At 54.0% G+C, this 24,772-nt stretch overlaps 1 protein-coding gene across 6 annotated transcripts in view; it reads right to left on the bottom strand.

Annotated features, from left to right (window-relative positions):
• The window catches only part of TEAD4 (TEA domain transcription factor 4), a 67,934-nt gene that overhangs the window by 21,445 nt on the left and 21,717 nt on the right, over positions 1-24,772 (bottom strand). For 3 of the 6 annotated variants that reach the window (XM_067756138.1, XM_067756137.1, XM_067756140.1), the window contains exons 2-6: positions 18,405-18,659; positions 5,394-5,458; positions 4,981-5,043; positions 1,257-1,385; positions 231-274 (exon numbers count right to left, since the gene is read on the bottom strand). In XM_067756138.1, coding sequence (XP_067612239.1) covers positions 231-274; positions 1,257-1,385; positions 4,981-5,043; positions 5,394-5,458; positions 18,405-18,659 — 556 coding nt within the window. Of the gene's footprint in view, positions 1-230; positions 275-1,256; positions 1,386-4,980; positions 5,044-5,393; positions 5,459-14,067; positions 14,194-18,404; positions 18,660-24,772 lie in introns of those variants that run through there. The other 3 variants (XM_067756139.1, XM_067756142.1, XM_067756143.1) reach the window with 2 other exon arrangements.

Here is a 24,772-nt window from a genome sequence, read left to right as displayed (position 1 = left end):
CTCGGGGTCCTGAGCTCGGGTTCTGCTACGCCCCGGATAGACTGGGGCTTCAGCAAACGCCACCCCAGGGTGCCCGAGAGCAGGAGAGCCTCATCCGTAAGCGCAGGGCCATCCGGAAAGGCTGACCCCAGGCTGCGGCTCTCCCACCCTCAGGCCTGGGTCAGCGGCACGAGTTCACGGGCTCAAGCACAGCCCAGGGAGCACCGGGGCAGCACGGGGGCCATACTCACTCGTGGGACGTTCCGGCGTGGCCCGGCAAAGCTCCTTGCCAAAACTGAGGAGACAAAAGCACAGAGTCAGCAGAGCCCAGCGTGCGCGGCCAGCGGCGTCGAGAGAGAGACCGGGCAGGGGCTCAGCTGGAGGGCGAGGCCGGGCCTGGGCCTGGGAAGGGTGCCTGCCTAGAGCCAGGCAGCACGGCGTCCCCGCGAGCGCTGCAAGGACCTCCAGCCTCTGGAACGCCTGCCGATAAGGGGCTCCCAAGAGAAGCCCCCAGGCTTGCAAACACGGCACTCGTCCCCTTCCTCGGGGACAGATGCCTGGTGACAGTGGCATGCAGGACTCTCAAGAGATCTGGAGTCAGGCACCCTATTGAGACTTGAGTGCCCGAGTCACGTGTGCACTCGTTTGTCCCGTCGTCCTGTCCACTCAACGCCCTTCCAGACTAGCGGCCTCTGTACACACTCGGAAAAATGCTGGACGAGAGCCTCCCCGGACACAGGGCCTGGCGGTGCGTCAGTCCCAACAGCCTACAACACCCTGGGAGGACTCAGCCCCAGGGAGGAGGGGCGTCTCTGGACTGTTCTTAGAGCGGGACCCACGTGGCCACGGCCAAGAGACCCATTCTCAGTTTAAAATTCGAGAGGACTTTGTTCCTGGACATCAGCCCTTTACCTGGAAGGAGCCCCTGAGGGCGGAGGGGGGACGAGGCTGAGCTGGGGGCGGGGCAGAGCGGCTCCTCAGAACATGCCGGCGCCGCCCCAAAGCCCGGCCTCAGCCTCCTCTTCTGTAAACGGGGCCAACTCTGCAGAGCCCCCAGGTGGCCGTGTGACGGGGCGGCTGCACCCTTGTCACTGCCGAGGCCCCCAGGAGGGCGGTCCCAGCGACTGCATGGCCCCTCGGTCCTTGGTCTCTCCTTCCCCGGCTCTCCTGGCCCGAGAGGACTCAAGTGAGGACTCTGGTGTGGCCAGTGCCTTGGAAGGGGGAGGAGTGAGAAGGACGGGGCAGTCCAGCCTCCGACTCCAGGCAGCCCCACTTACCCCTGAGACCGCCGGGTAGCCTGGGCCCCGGGTGAGGGCCATTTTACTGTGGAAGGCTGTGGCAGAGATGATCTGGGCGGACGACATGGCAGCCATGCTCTGCAGGGCCTTGTCCTTAGCTGCCTGATCCTGGGGAGACATCGAGGGAGGCCTCAGTGTGGGCACCGTGGCAGGCCGGGAGAGGCGGGGCCAGCTGGTGACAGGGAAGTCAGACCCTGGACTCGGCCCTGGGGACCAGGCTCACGTTCCTGCAGGGCTGGGAACCGGTCCTGTGACTCGAGTAAGTCACTCGGTGGCTCTGATCACCCTCCTCATCCGTCAAGGGTCACATCGCTCGCCTTGCCAGTCTCATCAGGGTTTAAAGAGACTTGGAGGCCACCTGCCAGACCATGGCGCTCCTGTTACCAAGCTCAGGGACACAGGGACCACCCAGGTGTTGCTCACCAGGGGTGGCTGGGGCCTCACCTGGCCCTCGGGAGACGGTGCATGAATATCTGTTGGGCAGGGGTCATCCTCGGTCACGTGGATGGTGACAAGGGATGGTCCCCCGCGGCCCCCGTCTTAGCCCTGGCCTGTGGGTCTCTACTGTACCACGGGCAGCCATGGCTCCCGGACCTGTTATGTGTCAGGATGCGAATACCAACCATCTGCCCTCTATGGGTCCCCTCTATGGTCCAAAGACCCCCTCCAAAATGGGTTCACCCTGCAGGGGCTCTGAACAAATCAGCAGTATGACCTGCTTATAATAACAACAGTAATAATACTTGGTTACTACTTGTATTAGCCAGTGGTCCCCCATCCTGAGCTCTCCAATCCCAAAGGTCTTCAAAACCAATAAGACAACATACTGTGTGTCAGAAAGCCTAGTGGGTCCAAAAGAAGACACACATCCACACTGAACAGCAAGTATTATTCAGTATGGGTAGCATCATTGGAGACAAAAGGTTGGTTTCTGTCAACTCGGGAGCTCTGATTAGAAATTCTGTATCTTTATGATGAATTACTTTTTAAAAGGGAAAAATAAGTGGGCCCTTTATTTAATAATCAGATTGGTGGACCCAAATCTGTCCTGAGTAATAAGCAAGCTAATTGCTGAGGGAGGTCCTTTCAGCCCACAGCTGGTTTTGCATATGACTTCACTCGCCCGGTGGGTAGCATCACCACGGCGTCAGGCCCGAAGGGTCCAGGTGGTGCGCCCGGCATCCTGCGCGATGAGGTCTGGGGCCAGGCCCTTCCACTCGGCTTCTCAGGGACCCCTTACTCTCATGCGGCACACACGAGACGGCCCCCGGAAGGCAAAGAACGCTGTCTCACTTTGGTTCTGAACATCTCAGCACCCCCGTGAGGCTGGCAGGACTCGTAGGCTCCCCATTCTAAGATGAAGAAACTGAGGCTCAGAGGACTTAGGGGCTTGGGTGTTGACAGGGGTCACGTGACAGTTGCCCCTTAAGGTCCGTCCGGGATGGCGCATCCGTGACCTCTGACCTCTGCAGGCCCGGGGGGGCTGAGCAAACCAAGGAGGGGGCACGTCAGGACCTGCCGGCACCCATCCTCAGCACAGAGGGCCCGGGAGGCCGCGCTGAGTGGTGGGACTCCCCAGCCCACTGTCCTTTTGGGGCCGAACTCGGGCCTTGCTCTGAGGCTGTCTCTGATAACCAAAGCATCAGGCTGTCTCTCCCCAAGGGCTCTGCTGATGTCGGGAGGGAGATGCCATACATGCCCAGGCCTGCTCCCTCCAGGACACAAATGGGGTGGCAGGCCACGCCCCAGGAGGCCCACAAACCTCTGTTAACAACTGCAGTGGTGGGAGGGCAGAGAGCTCCAGCCCTGTGTCGGCAGCCTGAGTCCCTTCCTCCCGATGGCCAGGGACCAGTGAGTGGGACAGGAATCGGGTGGGAGTGCGGGGTGACAGCAGTGACCAGGTTACTGAATTTTGCGGCTGGAGGGGACCTCAGATACCACCTTGCTCAACCCTGTCATTTTACAGGCGGGGAAGCTGGATGGATCTCGAGGCAGGTGGGTGACATGGCAGAGGGCCCACGGCCCAGGGCAGAGCCAGGCCAGACCAGACTTCTAACCTTGCCATCCACCAGGGAGCTTAACTACATTGGGCCCCAGACCCTCTGGAGAATATGACAAAATCCTCAGACCAGTCTTCGAGAAATGCACATACGTGAAAACGTGCATGTTACTGAAGGGTCCGTGGCTCCCCTCGAAGCCTGTCCGGCGGTCCAGAGGCTGTTCCCAGCCCCACGTTAGAGCCTGTGGACAGGGACGGGTTCCGTTCCTCGAGCACACATGAGCCGTACAGCCGGCCCCCACGGGAATGCAAAGCTCCCCTCGATGGCTCTAAACAGAACCCTGGACATTCGGCTCTCCACCCGGTCCCCTACCAGGCCCTGGCGAGTCACAGGCTGACCAGAGCGGGGAGTGAGGGGCAAGTGGGCTGCAGGGCCGGGGATGTCCGGGCACACATGTGCTGGCCTGAGAGGGAGAGACCAGCAGCTGCGGCCCAGCCAGCTGTCCCGGGGACAAAGGAGCGAGGGCTGGGCCACAGCTGTGAGGGGCGGGGGACAGCTGGGCTGATGCAGGAGGAATGGAACCTCCTGGGAGTTCCCACCCACGCCATCAGAGCCTCCAGTGTCAGGGTCACGGACAACGGGGCCAGAAGGGGCCTCCATGGTCCTCTAGTCCAGGGGCTTTTAAACTGGGTTCTGGGATGCTTTCGGGTTCAAGAGTCATGGGGGCTGAGAGGTGACTAGCACGAAGGGTCCCTACCCCGCTTCTCGCCAACCTAGCTTTGACCAGAGTAGCTCCTCTGATAACGGATCGGGGTGATATTTAATTTGGGAGAAAAACGAAAGGGCTTCCACTGCTTTAAAAAATGTTTGTGGGGAATTTCCTGGCGGTCCAGCAGTTAGGACTCCGCGCTTTGACTGCCGAGGGCCCGGGTTCAATCCCTGGTCGGGGAACTGAGATCCCTCAAGCCGCTGAGTGCGGCCAAAACATAAAAATAAAAATAAAATTAAAATGCCTGTGATTTACTGGTCTCAGCCCCGAGTGCTGGCTCCTCCTACCAAGCAGCCAGACTCTTCTGTTACACCCACCGTGATGCGTGGCCTGCTCCCTCCCAGGGTCCAGCCAAGGGCCCCTGGGTCCAGGGTCCAGGAGGCCTGAGTCCCGTGGCGAGGGGACTCCCACCAGCGGCTGGCCCCCCGTGTAGCAGTCGCCTGTTGGCAGACAGGCCTGCAAGGTGGGGCTGATCCAGGGAGCCCCACCAGCCCTTCCCCCAGCATGGACCCCACCCTGCAGGCCTGCCACCCACGGGATCTGGGTGACGGCAGTAAGGGGCCACACGGTCCGCAAGAAATGGGGTCTGGAGGGCAGTCCTGCTGCTCTAACCATGGGACTCAGGGTGTGTCCGGTTCCTCTGGGCTGCAGGGGGCAGGGAGCACAGCAGGAGACCGGCCTGTATCTCCCAGGATGCTGTGAGCCCGGCCATTCACACACAGACACATAGACACGGCCCGCAGTCAACGTCCTCTGTGCAGGTGGGAGAAAGGTGACAGGCTGAACCCCACTTTCCTCAGCACTGAGAAGCTCACGGCTCCACACATAAGCAGTCAGCCCCCACACCCAAGGGAAGACCTTTCCTCCTGGGAGAAGAGCCCCAGCCCCGGGAGGCTGGCCCACCCGAGCCCTCCCGCTGCGGCCCTGGCCTTACCTTCAGCTTGGCCTGGATCTCGCGGGCTTTGCGCCGAGCCAGAACCTGGATGTGGCTGGACACCTGTGGCGGGAAGAGGGGTTCCTGTCTCCCCGACGGCCGGCTCCCCTGACCCTCGGCCCTCCACAGCCCCCCATCCCATCACAGACTGAATGGACGAACGAATGAATGAAAGGCTCAGTCACTGATGGGACCTCGGGCCCACCTCTCCCCGTTAAATACAAGTGCAGTCGGATGGGGAGGGGTCTCCTCCCAGGCGATGGCAGAAGGGACCCCAAGGAAACTGACCATCTGTGGCACACCCAGCAGAGGACCCCTCCCAAGCTGGCCCCCAGAGCCCACACCCAGTCCTGCGGAGGGCCGGGCCCACCCTGGGAGCCGACCAGTGCCTGGGTACCTGCCCCAGGGCCCACCTGCTTCCTGGTGCGGGTCTTCCCTGTCCGCAGCTTGATGTAGCGGGCGATCAGCTCATTCCGACCTGCAGAGACGCCAACATCCACTCAGCGGGAGGACCAGGACAAAGACAGGCGAGCTCAAGGGCCCCTCACCGGCCCTCCCCAACCTGAGCGGCACTTGGGGTGAGGATTCTGCGGGGCCCCTCCCGCCCTCCTGAGAGCCCAGGGATCTCCCAGCAGCAAGAGGAAGCCGAGGCCTCGCTGGGGGACTGCTAACCTGAGAGCAGGGTGACAGGGCTGTGGACCTCTGGCCGGTGGGCGCACAGCTTGGAAAGCCCCCTCAGAGCCTCCCCCACCGCAGCCTGGCAGCCTCCTCCTTGGCCCTTCCCCCGGGCAGCTCCCACAGTCCCCACCACCTCCATTAATGAGCAGGACCTGACAGGATGTCTGCCCTGTCTGTGGGCAGCAAGGGGGACGGGGGACGCAGGTGCCAAGACACAGAGTGTCTCCAGAGAGGAACCCGTGGCCCTAACCCGGACACAGGGAACCCAGCCAAGCACAGCTCCACGGCTCCAGCTAGACCGTCAACGGGTCACACGAGTGCTTGCTGTGGGCCCAGCCTCCTAGGGGTGATGCTGCAAGATCCCCCAGGACGACCAGGCCCCATGTCCTCCCTTACCGTAAATGAGATCAGGACAAGGGGTTCTCTGCTTTCCAGAGCTCACCCCCCGGTGCCCACATGATGGCCCTGCGACCGTGTCCGACGGGACCATGCCACATGCTCAGAGAAGGAGGGGCCCGCTCAGGCTGGGCGGCCAGGTGAGCCTTGAGCTGCACTGACCACGGGTAGGATTAGACCATAAAGAGGGCGCTGGTGGGGAGAGGCAGAGCCAGAGGGTTTGAGCGGGAGTTATTACCTTTTTCCACCTCCGGGAACTGCCCTGTCCTGCTGGGCATGGCTGAGCCCAGAGGGCCGCAGCAGTGGGAGTGAGGGAGCTGCTGATGCAGGGAAGAGGCAAGACAAGTGGGCTGTCAGCCACCTGGGCTGTAACCAGAGAGCACGGCCAAGGCCACATGGGGCCCCCAGCTGACCTCTCCCCACTGCCAAGGCTGAATCAAGAGGCCACCCTCAGAAATCCTGGTTCAAGATGGCGGAGTAGAAGGACGTGCGCTCACTCCCTCTTGCGAGAGCACCGGCATCACAACTAACTGCTGAACCATCATCGACAGGAAGACACTGGAACTCACCAAAAAAGATACCCCACATCCAAAGACAAAGGAGAAGCCTCAGTGAGATGGTAGGAGGGGCGCAATCACAATAAAATCAAATCCCGTAACTGGTGGGTGGGTGACTTACAAACTGGAAAACACTTACACCATAGAAGTCCACCCACTGGAGTGAAGAGTGAAAGTTGTGAGCCCACATCAGGCTTCCCAACCTGGGGGTCTGGCAACAGGTGGAGGAAATCCCAGAGAATCAGACTTTGAAGCATAGCAGGATTTGACTGCAGGACTTCGACAGGACAGGGGGAACAGAGACTCCACTCTTGGAGGGCACACACAAAGTAGTGTGCGCATCGGGACCCGGGGGAAGGAGCAGTGACCCCATAGGAGACTGAACCAGACGTGCCTGCTAGTGTTGGAGGGTCTCCTGCAGAGGCAGGGGGTGGCTGTGTCTCACCTTGAGGACAAGGACACTGGCAGCAGAAGTTCTGGGAAGTACTCCTTGGCATGAGCCCTCCCAGAACCCGCCATTAGCCCCACCAAAGAGCCTGTAGCCTCCAGTGCTGGGTTGCCTCAGGCCAAACAACCAACAGGGAGGGAACCCAGACCCACCCATCAGCAGACAAGGGGATTAAAGTTTTACTGAGCTCTGCCCACCAGAGCAACACCCAGCTCTACCACCACCAGTCCCTCCCATCAGGAAGGTTACACAAGCCTCTTAGATAGCCTCATCCACCAGAGGGCAGACAGCAGAAGCAAGAAGAACTACAATCCTGCAGCCTGTGGAACAAAAACCACATTCACAGAAAGACAGACAAGATGAAAAGGCAGAGTGCTATGTACCAGATGAAGGAACAAGATAAACCCCCAGAAAAACAACTAAATGAAGTGGAGATAGGCAACCTTCCAGAAAAAGAATTCAGAATAACGATAGTGAAGATGATCCAGGAGCTCGGAAAAAGAATGGAGGCAAAGATCAAGAAGGTGCAAGAAATGTTTACCAAAGACCTAGAAGAATAAAAGAACAAACAAAGAGAGATGAACAATACAATAACTGAAATGAAAAATACACTAGAAGGAATCAATAGCAGAATAACTGAGGCAGAAGAACGGATAAGTGACCTGGAAGATAGAATGGTGGAATTCACTGCTGTGGAACAAAATAAAGAAAAACGAATGAAAAGAAATGAAGACACCCTAAGGGATGTCTGGGACAACATTAAATGCACCAACAGTCGCATTATAGGGGTCCCAGAAGGAGAAAAGAGAGAGAAAGGACCCAAGAAAATATTTGAAGAGATTATAGTTGAAAACCTCCCTAACATGGGAAAGGAAATAGCCACCCAAGTCCAGGAAGCGCAGAGAGTCCCAGGCAGGAGAAACCCAAGGAGAAACACACCGAGACACATAGTTATCAAATTGACAAAAATTAAAGACAAAGAAAAATTATTAAAAGCAACAAGGGAAAAATGACAAATAACATACAAGGGAACTCCCATAAGGTTAACAGCTGATTTCTCAGCAGAAACTCTACAAGCCAGAAGGGAGTGGCATGACATATTTAAAGTGATGAAAGTGAAGCACCTACAACCAAGATTACTCTACCCGGCAAGGATCTCATTCAGATTCAATAGAGAAATCAAAAGCTTTACAGACAAGCAAAAGCTAAGAGAATTCAGCACCACCAAACCAGCTCTACAATAAATGCTAAAGGAACTTCTCTAAGTGGGAAACACAAGAGGAGAAAAGGACCTACAAAAACAAACCCAAAACAATTAAGAAAATGGCAATAGGACCATACATATCAATAATTAACTTAACTGTGAATGGATTAAATGCTCCAACCAAAAGACACAGGCTTGCTAAATGGATACAGAAACAAGACTCGTATATATGCTGTCTACAAGAGACCCACTTCAGACCTAGGGACACATACAGACTGAAAGTGAGGGGATGGAAAAAGATACTCCATGCAAATGGAAATCAAAAGAAAGCTGGAATAGCAATTCTCATATCAGACAAAACAGACTTTAAAATAATGTTATAAGAGACAAGGAAGGACACTACATAATGATTAAGGGATCAATCCAAGAAGAAGATATAACAATTTTAAATATTTATGCACCCAACATAGGAGCACCTCAATATGTAAAGCAAATGGTAACAGCTATAAAAGAGGAAATTGAGGGGCTTCCCTGGTAGCACAGTGGTTAAGAATCCACCTGCCAATGCAGGGGACACGGGTTCTTGCCTGGTCCATGAAGATCCCACATGCTGCGGAGCAACTAAGCCCGTGTGCCACAACTACTGAGCCTGCACTCTAAAGCCCGCGAGCCACAACTACTGAAGCCTGCATGCCTAGAGCCTGTGCTCCGCAACAAGAGAAGCCACCGCAATGAGAAGCCTGCGCACCACAACGATGACTTGCCCCCACTCGCCACAACTAAAGAAAGCCCTCGCACAGAAACGAAGACCCAACACAGCCAAAAATAAATAAATTAATTAAAAATAAATAAACAAACAGTTTTGGGAATTCCCTGGCAGTCCAGTGGTTAGGACTCAGCGCTTTCACTACTAGGGCCTGGGTTCGATCCCTGGTCAGGGAACTAAGATCCCACAAGGCATGTGGTGCAGCTGAATAAATAAATAAGAGTTTAAAAAAATATAAAAGAAAAAGTTTAGGCGCCTGGAAGGGGCCCACGCAGGTGAGGGGCCCCGAAGTGTGAGCCTCACTGACGTCACAGGAAATCCGACCTCCCCCACAGAAGGGCAGGCAGGTGGAGAAACTGAGCCCAGAAAATCCCACTCGGATGGGCCACCGGCAGACCTAGGGCTAACACCCGGGTCTGAGTCCTGGCCCAGCCACTTGGAAGTGGCACAGGGCCTGGCGGAGAAGGTGATCGGTCCGCAGGAAGTCCACTCCCAGTCCGGGCGGGCCTCCTGGCTGGACGCAGTGGCGTGTCCTCTGTAGCACCCATTAAACAGCAGCTGGGAGGCCCCCGCCCAGCCCCGGCTGAGACCCTCAAGCCACATGTCACAGATGACCCCCATGTCACGAGGACGGAGCCCCGCCCAGCCCCGGCACCACCTCTGCCTCTGCCACAGGGTCCAGGAGCTCTGCCTACAGACAGGCCCTAGGCACGGCCCGGGCCCTAGGCACGAGGCCAGCAGTGGGGTCACAGGAGCCAGACCCAGGGTCCCAGCCTGGCTCGGCTGTCTTTGTACGTTGGAAGTTGTGCTTCTCTCCTCTCGGGAGAGGCCTCCTCCTCTCCCTTGCAGGCCCCTCGGACCGTATTCCAGCCAGGCCCGGCCTGCTGCTCAGCAGTGGAGGATCACCTGGGTGGGAGTGGAGCCCTGGGTTTCTCTGCGTGTCTGCAGCCAAGGGGGGCAAACAGCTCCCTTCCTACCCCCTGAGGTCCTCCCGAGGTCGACCCGGCCATTCAACTGCCTGCAAACCAGCTGGCCTCTAATCCAGGCCTTATACAGACACAGGGAACTGCTGTAGTTTCTTTCACTCTCGTGATAACAGTAACAATAACGACCGTCTGTGGAGCACGTACAGGCACCTGTACAAACACAGAGTGAACACGGTAGGCTTTACGTGTGCGCACATGTGCGTCCTCACAACAGCTCGTGCAGCTGCTCTCATCTTCAGTCTATCCGCAGCGTGGTCCTAGAGTCTATCTCCTAACTTCTCTTTAACACAGGATTGAGGGGATGGACCAGGGGGCGCCAGGGGTTCTAGCTAGCCTAAGCGAGAAGAAACTAAGGCCCAGAGAGGGAAAGTGATTTATTCAAAGTCACATGGTTTATTACTGTCCCAAGGCCACAGGAACATCCGTTTCTAAGGCCACACCCAGGGCTTCACAATGGCTGCTTTTTCCCCACGGATGTCTCCCCTGGCTGGGCTGGGAGTTTCTTCTGCCAGAGACCATTCTGCTCCGCCTCTCTGGACCATCCACACCCCTCCCATCCCTGGCCGATTCCCTGGGTCTCTGTGTGAAGTAAGTCCTTAGTGATGTCTCACTGCTCCTGGCCCTGACCTGGCCCTGGCCCAGGTCCTGCAGGGAGAGCCAACTATTTGGACCAAGAGCCGGTCCACCTGTTTTTGTTTTAATATTTTTTTAATTTATCTATCTATCTATCTGTCTGTCTATCTATCTATCTATTTATTTATTTAGGCTGCATCTATCTATCTATCTATTTATTTATATAGGCTGCACCAGGTCTTAGTTGTAGCATGCATGCGGGATCTAGTTCCCCGGCCAGCCAGGGATCGAACCCAGGCCCCCTGCATTGGGAGCGCGGAGTCTTACTCACTGGACCGCCAGGGAAGTCCCAATGCCCATGTGTTTTCACTCTCTCCTGGACAGCGGTACTCAGAGCCATAGGAGCCAAAGTGCCCTGGATGACTGAGACGCCAGGAGGCTCCCAGAGCTGGGGGAGAAGCAGAGAGATGTAAGGAGTGTGCAGAGCCGTAAAGCCACAGTGAAGGCAGCAAAGAGCAATGGCAGGGGAGCTCCCTGGTGGCCCAGTGGTTAGGATTCCGGGCTTTCACTGCCATGGCCCAGGTTCAATCCCTGATCAGGGAATGGAGATCCCACAAGCCACACGGCGTGGCCAAAAAGAAAAAGAGCAACAGCAGGAGGAAACGAGTAGAAAATCCAGGTGAGCTGGTGGGAAGGCAAGAGCTGCATCCTCGTCCCAGCTCTGCCACCAGCTGCGTAACCCCGGGCCTCCCACCCTCTGGAGGGTGAGATCCCGGACCGGGGCAGGAGGCCAACCTGGACCACGTGGAGGCCAGCTGGGCATTGCAGTGTGGCAGGTGGCCTTGGCCAACCCCAGAGAGGGCCTGGGTGGGACTGGAAAGGACACCCCACCAGACTGTGGCCCATCTGTCAGAGGACATGTGTCCAAAGCCCCCAGGTCACACCCACAGCCCCACCCACCATGGGCTGAAGGCGGGGCACTCCCAATGCAGGGTCCACACAGAGTGACGACCACCCTTCTCCAAACCCCACACCCAGGGTCACACGTGTCCTGCCAGCCACCCCAGGCTCTTTCTTCCTCAGTCACACAGGAGCATGAAAACCCCATCTGCTAAATCCTGTCTGGGACAGGCCTCTTCTGTGTCTCATTTCCTCCCTGTACCAGCCCTACCCCAGGGCCGTAAACATATTCAGGGTTTATGCCCTTTAAGAAGGGTCATCAGAGACAGTTCTTTTGCTAATATTGTTGATAAGGTCCTATTAAACTAAAGCTATTAGTTTTCAAAGTTGAAAAGGGCACGAGCCTCCCGCAGGTAGACAGATCTTCGCTTCAGCAGAGGCCTCACAGGGTGCCTTTACAGCAGCTGACATCTCACCCCTGCAGGCAGGGCTGGGGAGGAGGCCAGCCCCCCGCCAATGCCCACGGCCTGGCCTGGGGGCGCCCTGGCTAGGGATCAACTGAAGCTATAAACACCTGCAGCTGGAGGAGAAGGCTATTTGTGGAGAAGACACTTTTCAGGCCTGACACCCGAGCTGTTACCACCATTGTCCCTGGAGGGCTCTGAGGCTTCTGGTGAAATCCTACGCCATCTTCAAGGCCACTCCCGCCTCCAGCCCTGGTGCACAGGGTCTGTGCCTCCCTGGGCTCAAGTCATTTGAACTCCTTAAGGGCAGGAAGAGGTCCCCTCCAGCTCTGCAGCCCCACGCTGTTCACTGGTACCGCTGTCCCAGCAGCTACACTAAAGATGGTGTCTTCTTTCAATTAGTACATGAAAAGATGCTCGACATCACTAACCTTAGGGAAATGCAAATCGAACCATGAGATACCACCTCACACCCGCTAGAATGTCTACTGAAAAAAATAAATAAATAACAAGCGTTGGTGAGGATGTAAAGAAATTAGAACACTTGTACGTTGCTCGCAGAATGTAAAACGGTGCAGCCACTTGTGGGAGGTAGTCTGGTAGTTCCTCAAAAAGTTAAACAGAATCACCATATGATCCAGCAATTCCACCTCTAGGTATATACCCCAAACAACTGAAAGCAGGGCCTCAAAGAGATATTCGTATACCCAGGTTCACAGCAGCGTCATTCACAACAGCCAAAAGATGGAAACACCCACATATACATCAATAGATAAATGGATCAACAAAACGTGGTCCATTCACACAATGGAATATCGTTCAGCGATTGAAAAGAAGAATGAAGTTCTGACAGAGGCTACAACATGGATGAGCCTTGAAGACATTGTCCCAAGAGAAATAATCTAGACGCAGAAGGGCAAGTACTATATGATTCCACTTCTGTGATGTACCCAGAACAGGCAAATTCATGATCTACAGAAAGTAGATCAGAGGCTACCAGGGCCTGCGGGGAAGGGGGAACGGGGAGTTATTGTTTAATGGGTACAGTTTCTGTTGGGAAGAATGAAAAAGTTCTGGAGATGACGGTGGTGACGGCTGCACAACAGTGTAAGTGTACTTAATGCCGCTGAGCTGTGCACTTACAAAGGGTCATATAGTGCATTTTAAGTTCTTCATATTTTCCCACAAAATATATAAGTTGGGCTTCCCTGCTGGCGCAGTGGTTAAGAATCTGCCTGCCAATGCAGGGGGACACGGGTTCGAGCCCTGGTCCAGGAAGATCCCATATGCTGCGGAGCAACGAAGCCAGTGTGTCACAACTACTGAGCCTGCGCTTTAGAGCCTGCGAACCACAACTACCGAGCCCACGTGCCACAACTACTGAAGCCCATGTGCCTAGAGCCCGTGCTCCACAAGGAGAGGAGTCACTGCAATGAGAAGCCCGCACACTTCAATGAAGAGTAGCCCCCGCTCACCGCAACTAGAGGAAGCCCGTGCACAGCAGCAAAGACCCAACACAGTCAAAAATAAATAAATAAATTTATTTAAAAATATATATATATAAGTAATAAATAAATAAAACCAAAACCCCGCAAAAGGTAGTATCATTATTATCCCCATTTTTCAAATGGGGACATTGAAGCTGAGAAGAGGTAAACAACCTGCCCAACTGGCCACTGGACAGAGTGGATGTGAACAGAGGCGCCCATCGTCAGGCCTCCAGAAGCAGGACGCCAGGGCTCCAGGCCAGAAGAGAGGGACACGAAGCACAGGGCGGCGGAGGGCCGAGGACCACGGTGAGGAAGGGGCAGCAGAAGCTCGGATGAGGCTCCGTGACCTGTGCCATCGCCTCAGTGACCAAAGCCCGACCTGGTCCAGCCCCTGCTCAGCCTCTCGTTAGCTAGTGACTCACCTCTGATGGTCCCTTATCACAACATTTGCCCAGATCCCCACGGGGACCCCCAAACCCAGCAGGCAAAGCCCCGCCTCTGGACCAAGGCTCACTCCCCCCCGCCTTCCTCTGCCTAGCCAAGCTCCACTTCCTCCCAGAAAACTTCCAAGATAAGCCAGCCCTCTGCTGACTGGCTCCATACAACTTAAGGGCCCTCAGTTTACTTTCCAAAGATGTTCCTCCTGTCTCTCCTTCAACCACAGAGAGCAGAGACCACGGCCCCAGCCCGGCCTGGTCCAGAGTGGTGGGGCCCTCGATGAGAACCGCCCAGCGGCTAACAGGAAACGAGGCGCCAGGGAGACAAGGGAGAAAGGAGAGGGCAGAGACTTAGGAGATTCAGAGCAACCTCCAGGAGAGCCAGGGCCCTGGCGGGCAGAGGCGAGGAACGCCCAGAGCAAGACAGAGCCAGCCCCGGGCCGCGGCAGCCGGAGGGGGAGCCAGGCCGCCCGGGCCAGACGGGAGCCACGCTCACCTCCTGCCACCTGCCAGGGGGGCAGAGCCAGGCTGGGCGACGAGGTCAGAGAGACCGGCAGTGCCAGGGCGAGGGTCACACCATGACGGGGCAAAACCGAAGGCTGCCATGAGCCAGGGAAGGGGCAGCCTTGGCCCGGGAGCCGGTCCACAGGCGGGGAGGCTCAGTGCGGATCTGTCCTGAGCCTGCGTGTCACCTGCATGTCTGCTTGGCCCTGGTGGGTGACCCTGATCTGGGTGTGTGGGGGCCGAGCTGGGGGCAGGACTGACCCCTTGTCCTCAGAGACTCCGGGGCTCAAATCCTCCTCTGGGCAGTTTGCTCTTCCTGCCTGAGGCCAGCTGCCCACCTGGAAACCAGCTGAGGCCTCTGGATGTGGGGCGCAGGGGAGGGTAAGGACCAGGGCTCTCGGGGCACAGAGGATGGCAAGGGTGGGTCCCCGAGAGAAGCAGGGGTGGCGAGCAGCCTGAGGGAGACCAAGTCTGAGCCAGCTTGGCGGCTGGTCCCTCGACTGCCCCTCCCCCGCCCGTCCCACACCCGGGCTGAGCTCAGAGCTATATATACCCGCCAGCAGGGCTGCTCCGCTCTGCCGAGCCCCCATCCACTCGGGCAAGGCCCTGCCTTGGCTCTGCCCCTGAGCCGGTAAGACGAGACGGGGCTAAGCCAGCGTCTGGACCCCAGCGGGACGTGTACTCACAGAGGACAGGTGCCATGGGGGCTGGGTTGGTCGCCAGACTCCGCGGGGCGCCCCCTGGTCCCCCTGTCCGGAGCCTGACCCACCTGAGCTGGGGCCAAGCAGGAGGCAGGCTGGCTTCGCAGAGCTCACCAGGGCCACTCGGGGTAATGGGGAGCGCTGACCACTGCCCCACCCGGCCCCCACTCCCACTTACTACCTGAGCGACTCTGGGAGAAGCTCTGGGCTTCTCTGAGCTTCTCTCTCTGCATCTGCACAGGCTGTCACCCCTCCCCCGTCACTAAGAGGCTCCTGGCCTCGGCCCCTCCCCCGTCTCTCAGCACAGGGAAGGAGAGCCGCAAAGGACGCCGGCAAGGCCAGGACAGTTTGCCAAACACTGTTTTCATCTTGCTTCCCTCACTCAACGGCTCCCCTCCTGCCACACACAGTTCCACCCCAAGGCCTGCTGGAAGTGCACAGCCTTGCCTGTCCCAAACCCTGCTTCAGTCACAATCGCCAGGGGCCCCAAGATCAAGTCTCTTAACCCTATACCCTCCTATGTGAATACGGATAGAAGTATCCACCCTTAACGACTGAAACAAGCAAAGCCACCCAGATGTCCATCAACTGGGTGAACCGATGAATACCATGGGGTCCATCATACGACGGAATGTGACTCAGTCTTCAAAAGGAAGGGCTTCTGGGCTTCCCTGGTGGCGCAGTGGTTGAGAGTCCGCCTGCCGATGCAGGGGACACGGGTTCGTGCCCCGGTCCTGGAGGAACCCACATGCCGCGGAGCGGCTGGGCCCGTGCGCCGTGGCCGCTGAGCCCGCGCGTCTGGAGCCTGTACTCCGCAACGGGAGAGGCCACAACAGTGAGAGGCCTGCGTACCGCAAAAAAAAAAAACCAAAAAAAAAAAGGAAGGACTTCTGACACCTGCTATGACACGGAGGAACCTTGAGGACGTGATGCTCAGTGAAACAAGCTGGACACAGAAGGACAAACGCTGAGTGACTCCACTTACGTGAGGTCCGTAGAGGAATCACAGCCATAGAGACAGAAAGTGGATGGTGGGCACCAGGGGCTGGGGGAGGGGGGAGTGAGGGTTCAATGGGGACGGAGTTTCAGTTCGGGAGGATGAGAAAATTCTAGAAACGGACGGTGATGATGGTCTCACAACAATGTGAATGTACTTAATGCCACTGAACTGTACACTGAAAAATGGTTACCACCACACACAGAGAAACAGCTGGCCCACGGCATCGCTCAAACACTGTCTGCTGGCTCTCCACGGTCAGCGCCTCCTGGGCCTTCCCCACACGGCAGCACCCTCGGCTTTCTCCCTATGCTGAGCGCCTCTTGCCCACCTGTGTTTGCCAGACCATTTGTCCCCTTAAAGCAGGAAGAGGAACCCTGAGAGGCGCCCGGCCACTGATCACCGCCCCACCCAGGGACAGGACAGCTCTCCAGCCACACCCGGGACCCGCCCTACCCACCCCTCCCCCTCACACCTCAGCTCCTGACCAGCACGCACCCCACTCCCCACCAAGGCGGCGGGAAGAGCCCAGGATACCAGCCCCGCCTGCCCAGCTCCATCAGCAGCCCCACCCCGGACACACAGGCGTTCCCTACACGGCGGCTCTCTCCTCCACGAAGCTTCCGTAGGGACCAAAAGTAAGAAGAAAACATTAGAGCAGGAAGTAGTTAAGCAGGGAGGCCTGGGGGGCCCGACCCGGGGCATGGAGGCCCACAGAAGTGGGGCCCCAGCAGAGCCACAGCAGAGGGGCTGGTAAGGAAGGATGAGAGCTTTAACTGCTGACCAAGGGGCAGACCCAGGGTCTAGCTCGAGAGGACCCTGCTTCCCCAACAAGCAGGAGAGAAGGAATCCCTTGGCCCTGCAGGGAAGGGGTAGGTAAAGGATGAAGTGGGCGGGGCTGTGCAGCTCCACCGACTCCCCAGACCAGTAACTAAGCAGATTTGAGTTTGGTCCATTGAATTGTGCTGCTGTCCCCCCAACATTCACGTCCACCCAGAACCTCACAACGTGGCCTTATCTGGAAACAGGGTCTTCACAGACGTAATGAGTTAAGATGAGGTCATACTGGATTAAGGTGGGCCCTAAATCCAATGAGTGGTAACCTCGTACAGGTGTCGTGCAAGAGGAGGACACAGAGACACAGAGAGGATGGCCATGTGACAGCAGGGTCGGAGATGGGAGTGATGCAGCTACGAGCCATGGACACCAAGGGCTGCCACCCGCCACCAGAAGCCAGGACGCAGGCACGGAACGGATCCTCCACGAGGAACCAACCCCAGGGACCCCTTGAGTTCAGACTTCTGGCCTCCTGACCCACGAGGATACATTTCTATTGTCCAAGGCACCCCTTAAATTTGTGGCAATTCTTACAGCAGCCCTCGGAGGTGAGCTGGGTCAACCCCCATGGGCCCCCCACACAGCTGACAAAGCATCTGTGCTGGGGGAGGGGCACCCGTGAACGGGTGGTCGCCTGGCCTGGAGCCATCTCATGGGGGGGCAGGGCGAGACCCTCTGCTGTCAGGGACTTCAGCCAGTCAGAGACCCCCTCAGCTGCCCAAGACCCACGTTTCAAGCTGAGGGTCCTGGCGGGCTTTCCAGTGTCAATGGGGGCTGACCTGAGCCTCTCAACAGCCGTTCAGTGTTCGTTTTGTTCCCCCAGATACCCTCTCTTCCATCCAAAAGTCAACACAGCCCCGGGCAGACCGCTCAGTCCTTCCCACGGGGCTGCTGGACATTGTGTCTCTGTATGTTCCCATCCTCAGCGGCTCAGGAAGACTTCGCCTTACCTGATGGCTCTCGGCTGGAGAGGACCGTCCCTGGGGGAAGGGTCCTCAGCCTCTCCGGGGACACGCCTGTCTGCCTTGTGTACAGTGTGCTCACCCTCACCGAGCTGTGAGCAGGGTCTAGATCTGCCCCACCCTGCCTGACACACAGTAGGCTCCTGCATGGGGAAGGGAGGGAGGGAGTGAGCCAGGACAGCCTTCCTAACCGCCTACACAGCCAAGGTGGGAAGCTGGGAGATGAGGCATTTGCCTGGGGGATGGCTGGAGGGACTTACCCAGCCTGCCCCGGGGGGATGTTCTACCAGTCTTCCAGTACCACATTCTCACCATCCTCCACATCCACCCAAAGGCGTCTCCTCCGAGGCCCTCCCATCCCTTGGGAGCCCAGGACAGAGTAAAGCAGCGTCCACCTGGGAGGAGCGCCAAGAAGTCACCCCGCTCCGTCACTTGGCAGGAGCGTGGTTGCTGTGCTGAGCCTGTTGCCAGGCCTGGATCGTGAGCTGGGGGGCGCTGCTGGCCAGGCCCGACAGCCTCCTTACCATACATCTTGCCTTCGTCTGAGAGGATGATCTTGCGCCGACCGCAGGGCGGGTAGATGGCCAGGGCCTCCTGGAAGCTCTGCTCGATGTCGGGGCTCCACACGCCCTCCGCGTCATTGTCGATGGGCTTGTCCAAGGCCTGGCTGCCCCCAGAGACGTTGCTCCCCTCGGGGGAGTTGGGAGAGCTCCACTCGTTGGAGGTAATGGTGCCGGCCGTGCCCTCCAAGGCTCCGCTTGGAGGAGCGCCCGTTGGACCTGTTTGGGCAGAAACCACGGCATTGGTGGGTGAATTTGTGGACCGGGGTCGGCGGGGGGAACCCAGGCAGCACCACCCCCAAACCAGGTGCTCCTCCTTTCCTGGCGATCAGGGCACAGGACCTCAAAGGGAAAGGCCGGGGATCCCAGGGAACGAAGAGTGAGGTGGAAGATTTGGGGTGTCAAGGGCAGGTTATTTCCCATCCATAGACCTCAGCTTCCCACCCTGTCCAAGGAGCTCGATGACCAGGCTCCCTCTGATCGTGGCTCTAAGAACCCAGATGGAGCTGAGAAGTTGGAGACGAGGACCAAGAGCCAGGGATGCTCTACGTTAAATCCAAAAGGGGCAAAAGGATGCAAAATACTGTGCACCGTTGGTGGGAACAGAAAATGGGGCAACCACTAGGGAAAACAGTATGGAGGTCCCTCAAAAACATCCAAATAAGAGCTCCCATATGATCCAGCAATTCCACTTCTGGGTATACACCCAGAAGAACCAAAAGCAGGGTCTCAAAGAGATTATTTATACACCCATGTTCCCAGCAGCACTATTCACAATAGCCAAGAGACAGAAGCAGCCCAAGTGTCCACGGATGAATGAAAGCATAAGCCAAATGCAGTATCTATATACAGCGGAGTATTACTCAACCTTAAAAAGGAAGGCTGAATAACATGGTTGGACATGTTATAACATGGATGGACTTTGAGGACATTATCCTAAGTGACATAAGCCAGTCACAAAAGACAAATACTGTGTGATTCCACTCATATGACATCCTTAGGGTACTCAAAGTCATAGAGGCAGAAAGTAGAACGGTGGTTACCCCGGGCTGGGGGAGGAGGAGGTGGGGAGTTGCTGTGTAAGGGGTATAGGGTTTCCGTTTTGCAAGATGAAAAAGTTCCGGAGATGTGTTGCAAAACAACGTGAATATACTTTTTTTTTTTTCTGTTTTAAGTTGACTTTTTATGTTTTATTTTAATTTTTATGGAAGTATAGTTGATTTACAATGTTGTGTTAGTTTCAGGTGTATAGCAATGTGATTAGTTATACATATACATATATCCACTTGTGAATATACTTTTAACATTACTGAACTATACACTTTAAAATGGTTAAGATGGGGCTTCCCTGGTGGCACAGTGGTTAAGAATCCGCCTGCCAATGCAGGCGACACAGGTTTGAGCCCTGGTCTGAGAAGATCCCACATGCCGTGGAGCAACTAAACCTGAGTGCCACAACTACTGAACCTACACTCTAGAGACCACAAACCACAACTACTGAGCTCACGCGCCACAACTACTGAAGCCCACGTGCCTAGAGCCCATGCTCCCCAACAAGAGAAACCACCGCAATAAGAAGCCCATGCACCACAACAAAGAGTAGCCCCCACTCGCTGCAACTAGAGAGAGCCTGAGCGCAGCAACGAAGATCCAACGCAGCCAAAAATAAATAAATAATTTTATGGTTAAGATGATAAATTTTGCACCATAAAATTATGGTTTAATTTCAACCATAATTAAAATATGAAACATGCAAAGTAAAATTCAGGTCACCATTCTCTTACTCCATCCCAGCTCAGGCTCTTTTCAGAGGAAGATTCTAGCCCTGGCAGATTCTCACATGTTGGGGATATGGCAAGGTTGAATGGCTGGTACCTCCAGAAGGTGACAACACAACCTTATTCTAGTCACTAGCATGAGACAAACCCAGTGATCTCTTGGCTCCAACTGTCCAAGCTGTGAATTTCTGGACATGATTCTCAGGAGTTTGGGAAGAAGCAGTACATACTAGTACTCTTAAGGCAGCTTTTGGATTATGAGTACCAGGTGGGTACCATTTGCCTCCCAAAGCCCTCCCAAGGTCCCAGCATCCCTCCTCTCCCAGCCACCAAATGCATCTGCAAAGGAGGACCCCTTCCCCATCACACGTCACCCCCTCCCCCATTAGCCATGAGGAGCAGTGTGGTCCAGCAGCCCAAACCCAGGACCAGGAGTTGAAACACGAGCTCCCACCCACTTGCACCCAGGACCCTCTGAGATAAGACCTCTCCAGAGCACCCCTCACTTCCTCTCCCTTCCCCAGGCCTGTCAGAGGTACACATTGTTCACAGATAGGTGGGTATGAGGGTGAGCGTGGTCAAGTTCACATGGAGGAGCTGAGTGGGGGGCAGCACATCCTGGGAGGGGTTGGAGGTTCCAAGAAGCTTGTCCTGGCTGCTGGCACAGACATGCAGTCGGAAGAAGGTTAGAACCACTGAAATTCAAAGTATGAATCCTCTCAGCTTGAGGATGGGGACACTGAGACCAGAAAGGCCTAGGGACGTGCCCGAGGTCATGCAGCAAATCAGTAGTGTAGCTGGGTCTGGATCTGCGCCCTCCAGGGTCCCAGGTCTTTTAGCATAACAAATGTCAACTTCCTCTCTGTGGCTAGTTAAAATAAGTTTTTCCTGAAGTGTGTCTGAGGGGGTCACTTGATCTGGAAGAAACTAGCTTATTCTCTACCAGAAATTCTGGTCTTGATCCTATTGTGAATGTTGAAACATTTTTCTGTACCTTCCAAAACAAACTTCTTTAAAGAGTTCCTAACTTTAATTTCTGGCAATACGGTAGATAAGATGGTTTTTAAAACTCACTCTGTAAAAGAAATCTAGAAACGATAAAACATAAGAAATACGCTTTTAAATACATAGCTGACTTCAGAAGAAAGTAAAGAGGCCCCAAATGAGACAACTCACACCTATAACAATAGGCAAATGAGCTGTTACTACAACCCCAGGAAGCAGAGGATGAAGCTGATCTTAGTCATGAAGACACTGGGTTTTAGTGGCCACCCAGAGACCTTACACCTGAGAGACACAGGGAGGTTGGAACTGCGAACAATACCTCAATCCTCAGAGAAAAGGTAGCCTATTCACAAAATAGACTAGGAAGATTGCCTGTCTTGGCCTAAGCCCTAGGTACAAAAAAGAATTTTCCTTCCTAAGAATTTGTAACCAAGGGCCTGCCTTTAAGTGGATTTGAGATCTGTATTTTATATTACGCAGGAACCCCCAGCCAATTCACAAAAATAAATAGTGATCCCAGGCTGAAAACCTCTGAGAAGGCAATCTTAACTCAGACTGCAGAGATCCAAAGACTCGCTCAAGAATCTCAAAATCCAAAATTACAAATTATAAGCGGAAACAGTCCACCATGATCAAGATTTGATGGGATTAGATCCCCCAAGAACTATAGATAATTGAACAATCAGATAAAACTATTATATAATTGTGTTTAAAGTGATTATTGACTTAAGGAATTGGAAAGATGAGAATTAGACACTATCAAAAAGTACAAAGCAGACTGGGAAAAGAACCAAATAGAATATTTAGAAATAAACATTTTAGCCACTGAAGTTAAAAACTCAACGACTGAGAGTAACAGCAAATTAGACACAGCTAGAGAAAGAATTAAGAACCTGGAAGATATATCTGAGGACATTATTCATAAATGCGTTAAAAAGAATGAAGATAAAGAGCAAGAAGAACACAATAAGGCAGTTCAACATACCTTCAATTAACATTTGAGAAAGAGTATAGAAAATGAAATAGAACAACATTTGAAAATATAATGGCAAGGAATTTTCCAGGATTAATGAAATACATGAATCCTCCAATTCAGGAACCATACTAAATCCTAACCAGGATAAATTCAAATAAAATGAACAGATATTATAGAGACACTGAAGAATACCAAAAACAAAGAGTAGATCTTAAAAGCATCCAGAGTGAAGGGGCAGATTACCTACAAGGGAAAGATTATCATACTGATTGTATATATTGATAGTGAACTTGTCAACTGGAAAACCCATGATAACATCTCCAAATTATGGAAAGAAAAATAACTGTCAACCTAGAATTAGAAACCCAACCTAAATATCATTCAAGAATGAACATTAGGGCTTCCCTGGTGGCGCAGTGGTTGAGAATCTGCCTGCCAATGCAGGGGACGCAGGTTCGAGCCCTGGTCCAGGAAGATCCCACATGCTGCGAAGCAACAAAGCCTGTGCACCACAACTACTGAGTCCGCATGCCACAACTACTGAAGTCTGCGTGCCTAGAGCCCGTGCTCTGCAACAAGAGAAGCCACCGCAATGAGAAGCCCGAGCAACACAACGAAGAGTAGCTCCCCCCTCGCTGCAGCTAGAGAAAGCCTGCCCACAGCAACGAAGACCCAATGCAGCCAAAAATAAATTAATTTTAAAAAAGAAAAGAAAGAAAAAGAATGAACATTAAATAAAAGCATTTTCAGACAAAGATGGAGAGAATTTAGTAGTAATAGACCCTCACTGGAAAAACCCAAAAAACCAACAGTTTTGTTTCCTTTAAGAGGTATCTTTAAAAAAAAAAAAAAAAGGAACTGGTATGAAAAGATATTACATACATGGAAGAATAGTGAGCAAGGTGACTGGTAAAAATGAGTGAATCTAAACCGTACTAACTACATAAAAACAATAACACCAGGGGCTTCCCTGGTGGCGCAGTGGTTGGGAGTCCGCCTGCCAATGCAGGGGACACAGGTTCGTGCCCCGGTCTGGGAAGATCCCACATGCCGCGGAGCGGCTGGGCCTGTGAGCCATGGTCGCTGAGCCTGCGCGTCCGGAGCCTGTGCTCCGCAACGGGAGAGGCCACAGCAGTGAGAGGCCCACGTACCGCAAAAAAAACAAAACAGTAACAACACTGAGGATCACTAAGTTTGGCCCCACAATACATACACACATGCGAATGCAGAAAAACCATATTTCTGAACCATAAGCTCAGAAGACGCATTTGATACAAGACCCATTCACAGTAAAAGCTCTTAGCAAACTGTAGAAACAAAAGGAACTTCCTTAATCTAACAACAGATTTCTTCCCAAAACCTATTGTGATATTTTGATTTATAAGAAGAAGTACACATCTGGTCTTTGTCCTGTTTCTGACACAGAGCCCCCAAAATCCTTGAAATTTCCTAAGTGCTGAGAGCCATAAAGGTATCTTTTGTTACGGGAATGAGGTGCACCTGAGGATGGGGGCTGGTGGCCAGGAGAACCACCCAAGTGATTAGAGGGTGGAATTTCAGCCCCACCCACCCGACCTCTGGGGAGGGGAGAGAGGCAAGAGTTGAATTAATCGCCAACAGCCAACGATGTAATCAACCATACCTCAACAGTGAAGCCTCCATAAAAACACCAAAGGAGAAGGTTCTGAGAGATTCTGAGTTGGTGACCATGTGCAGATATGGGGAGAGTGACTGCCAACAGGAAGGGCATGGAAGTTCCACGCCCTTTCCCTACGCCATACGCATCTCTTCCATCAGGCTGTTCCTGAGTTACATCCTTTTACAGTAAACTGGTAGTCTGGTAAGTAACATGTTTCTCTGAGTTCTGTAAACCACTCAAGCAAGTTAACTGAACCCAAGGGAGGGATTTATTGGAACCTCCAATGTATAGTCGGTGATAACCTGAACTTGCAGGGGTTCAGTCTTGTGGGACTGAGCCCTTAACCTGTGGGATCTCACTCTACCTCCTGGTAGATAATGTTAGAACTGAGTTGAATTGTAGGACACCCAGCTGGTTGGTGAGGGAAAAAAAACCCATTCACAGGTTGAAATTGGTGACCAAAACTTTTAATGATTAAACACTAAAAGCGTTACATTTAAAGTCAGGAATAAGATAAAGAATGCTGAGTTTCAACACTGAACACTCACACTGTAATAGAAGTCCTAGCCAACACAGTAGAACAGAAAAAGAATTGTGAAGATTGGAAAGGAAGTAAAAGTGTCATTACGCCAAGGAAGGATGATAGAAGATTGAAAAGATGCTACGGACAAATCATTTAAAAGTTCAGCAAGACCAACATATCAAAACCAATTCCATTCTTTTATGCCAGAAATAAGGTATTAGACAACATAATTTTTTGTATTCCAAATACCCCATTTGGAAACCAAAGCCATAATTTATCTAGTAGTGATAAATCTCACAAAGATTTGTCACTTTACAGAGAAAATGGTAATTTCTTTGAAAGACGTACAATCCCTACATAAACGGAAAGGAAACTCTGTGTTTGTGGATGGGAAAACCCATCACCAAGAGG

This window comes from Pseudorca crassidens, chromosome 11, assembly GCF_039906515.1.
Source record: "Pseudorca crassidens isolate mPseCra1 chromosome 11, mPseCra1.hap1, whole genome shotgun sequence".
Lineage (NCBI taxonomy): Eukaryota > Metazoa > Chordata > Mammalia > Artiodactyla > Delphinidae > Pseudorca > Pseudorca crassidens.
This window is presented reverse-complemented; position numbering and strand designations above follow the sequence as displayed.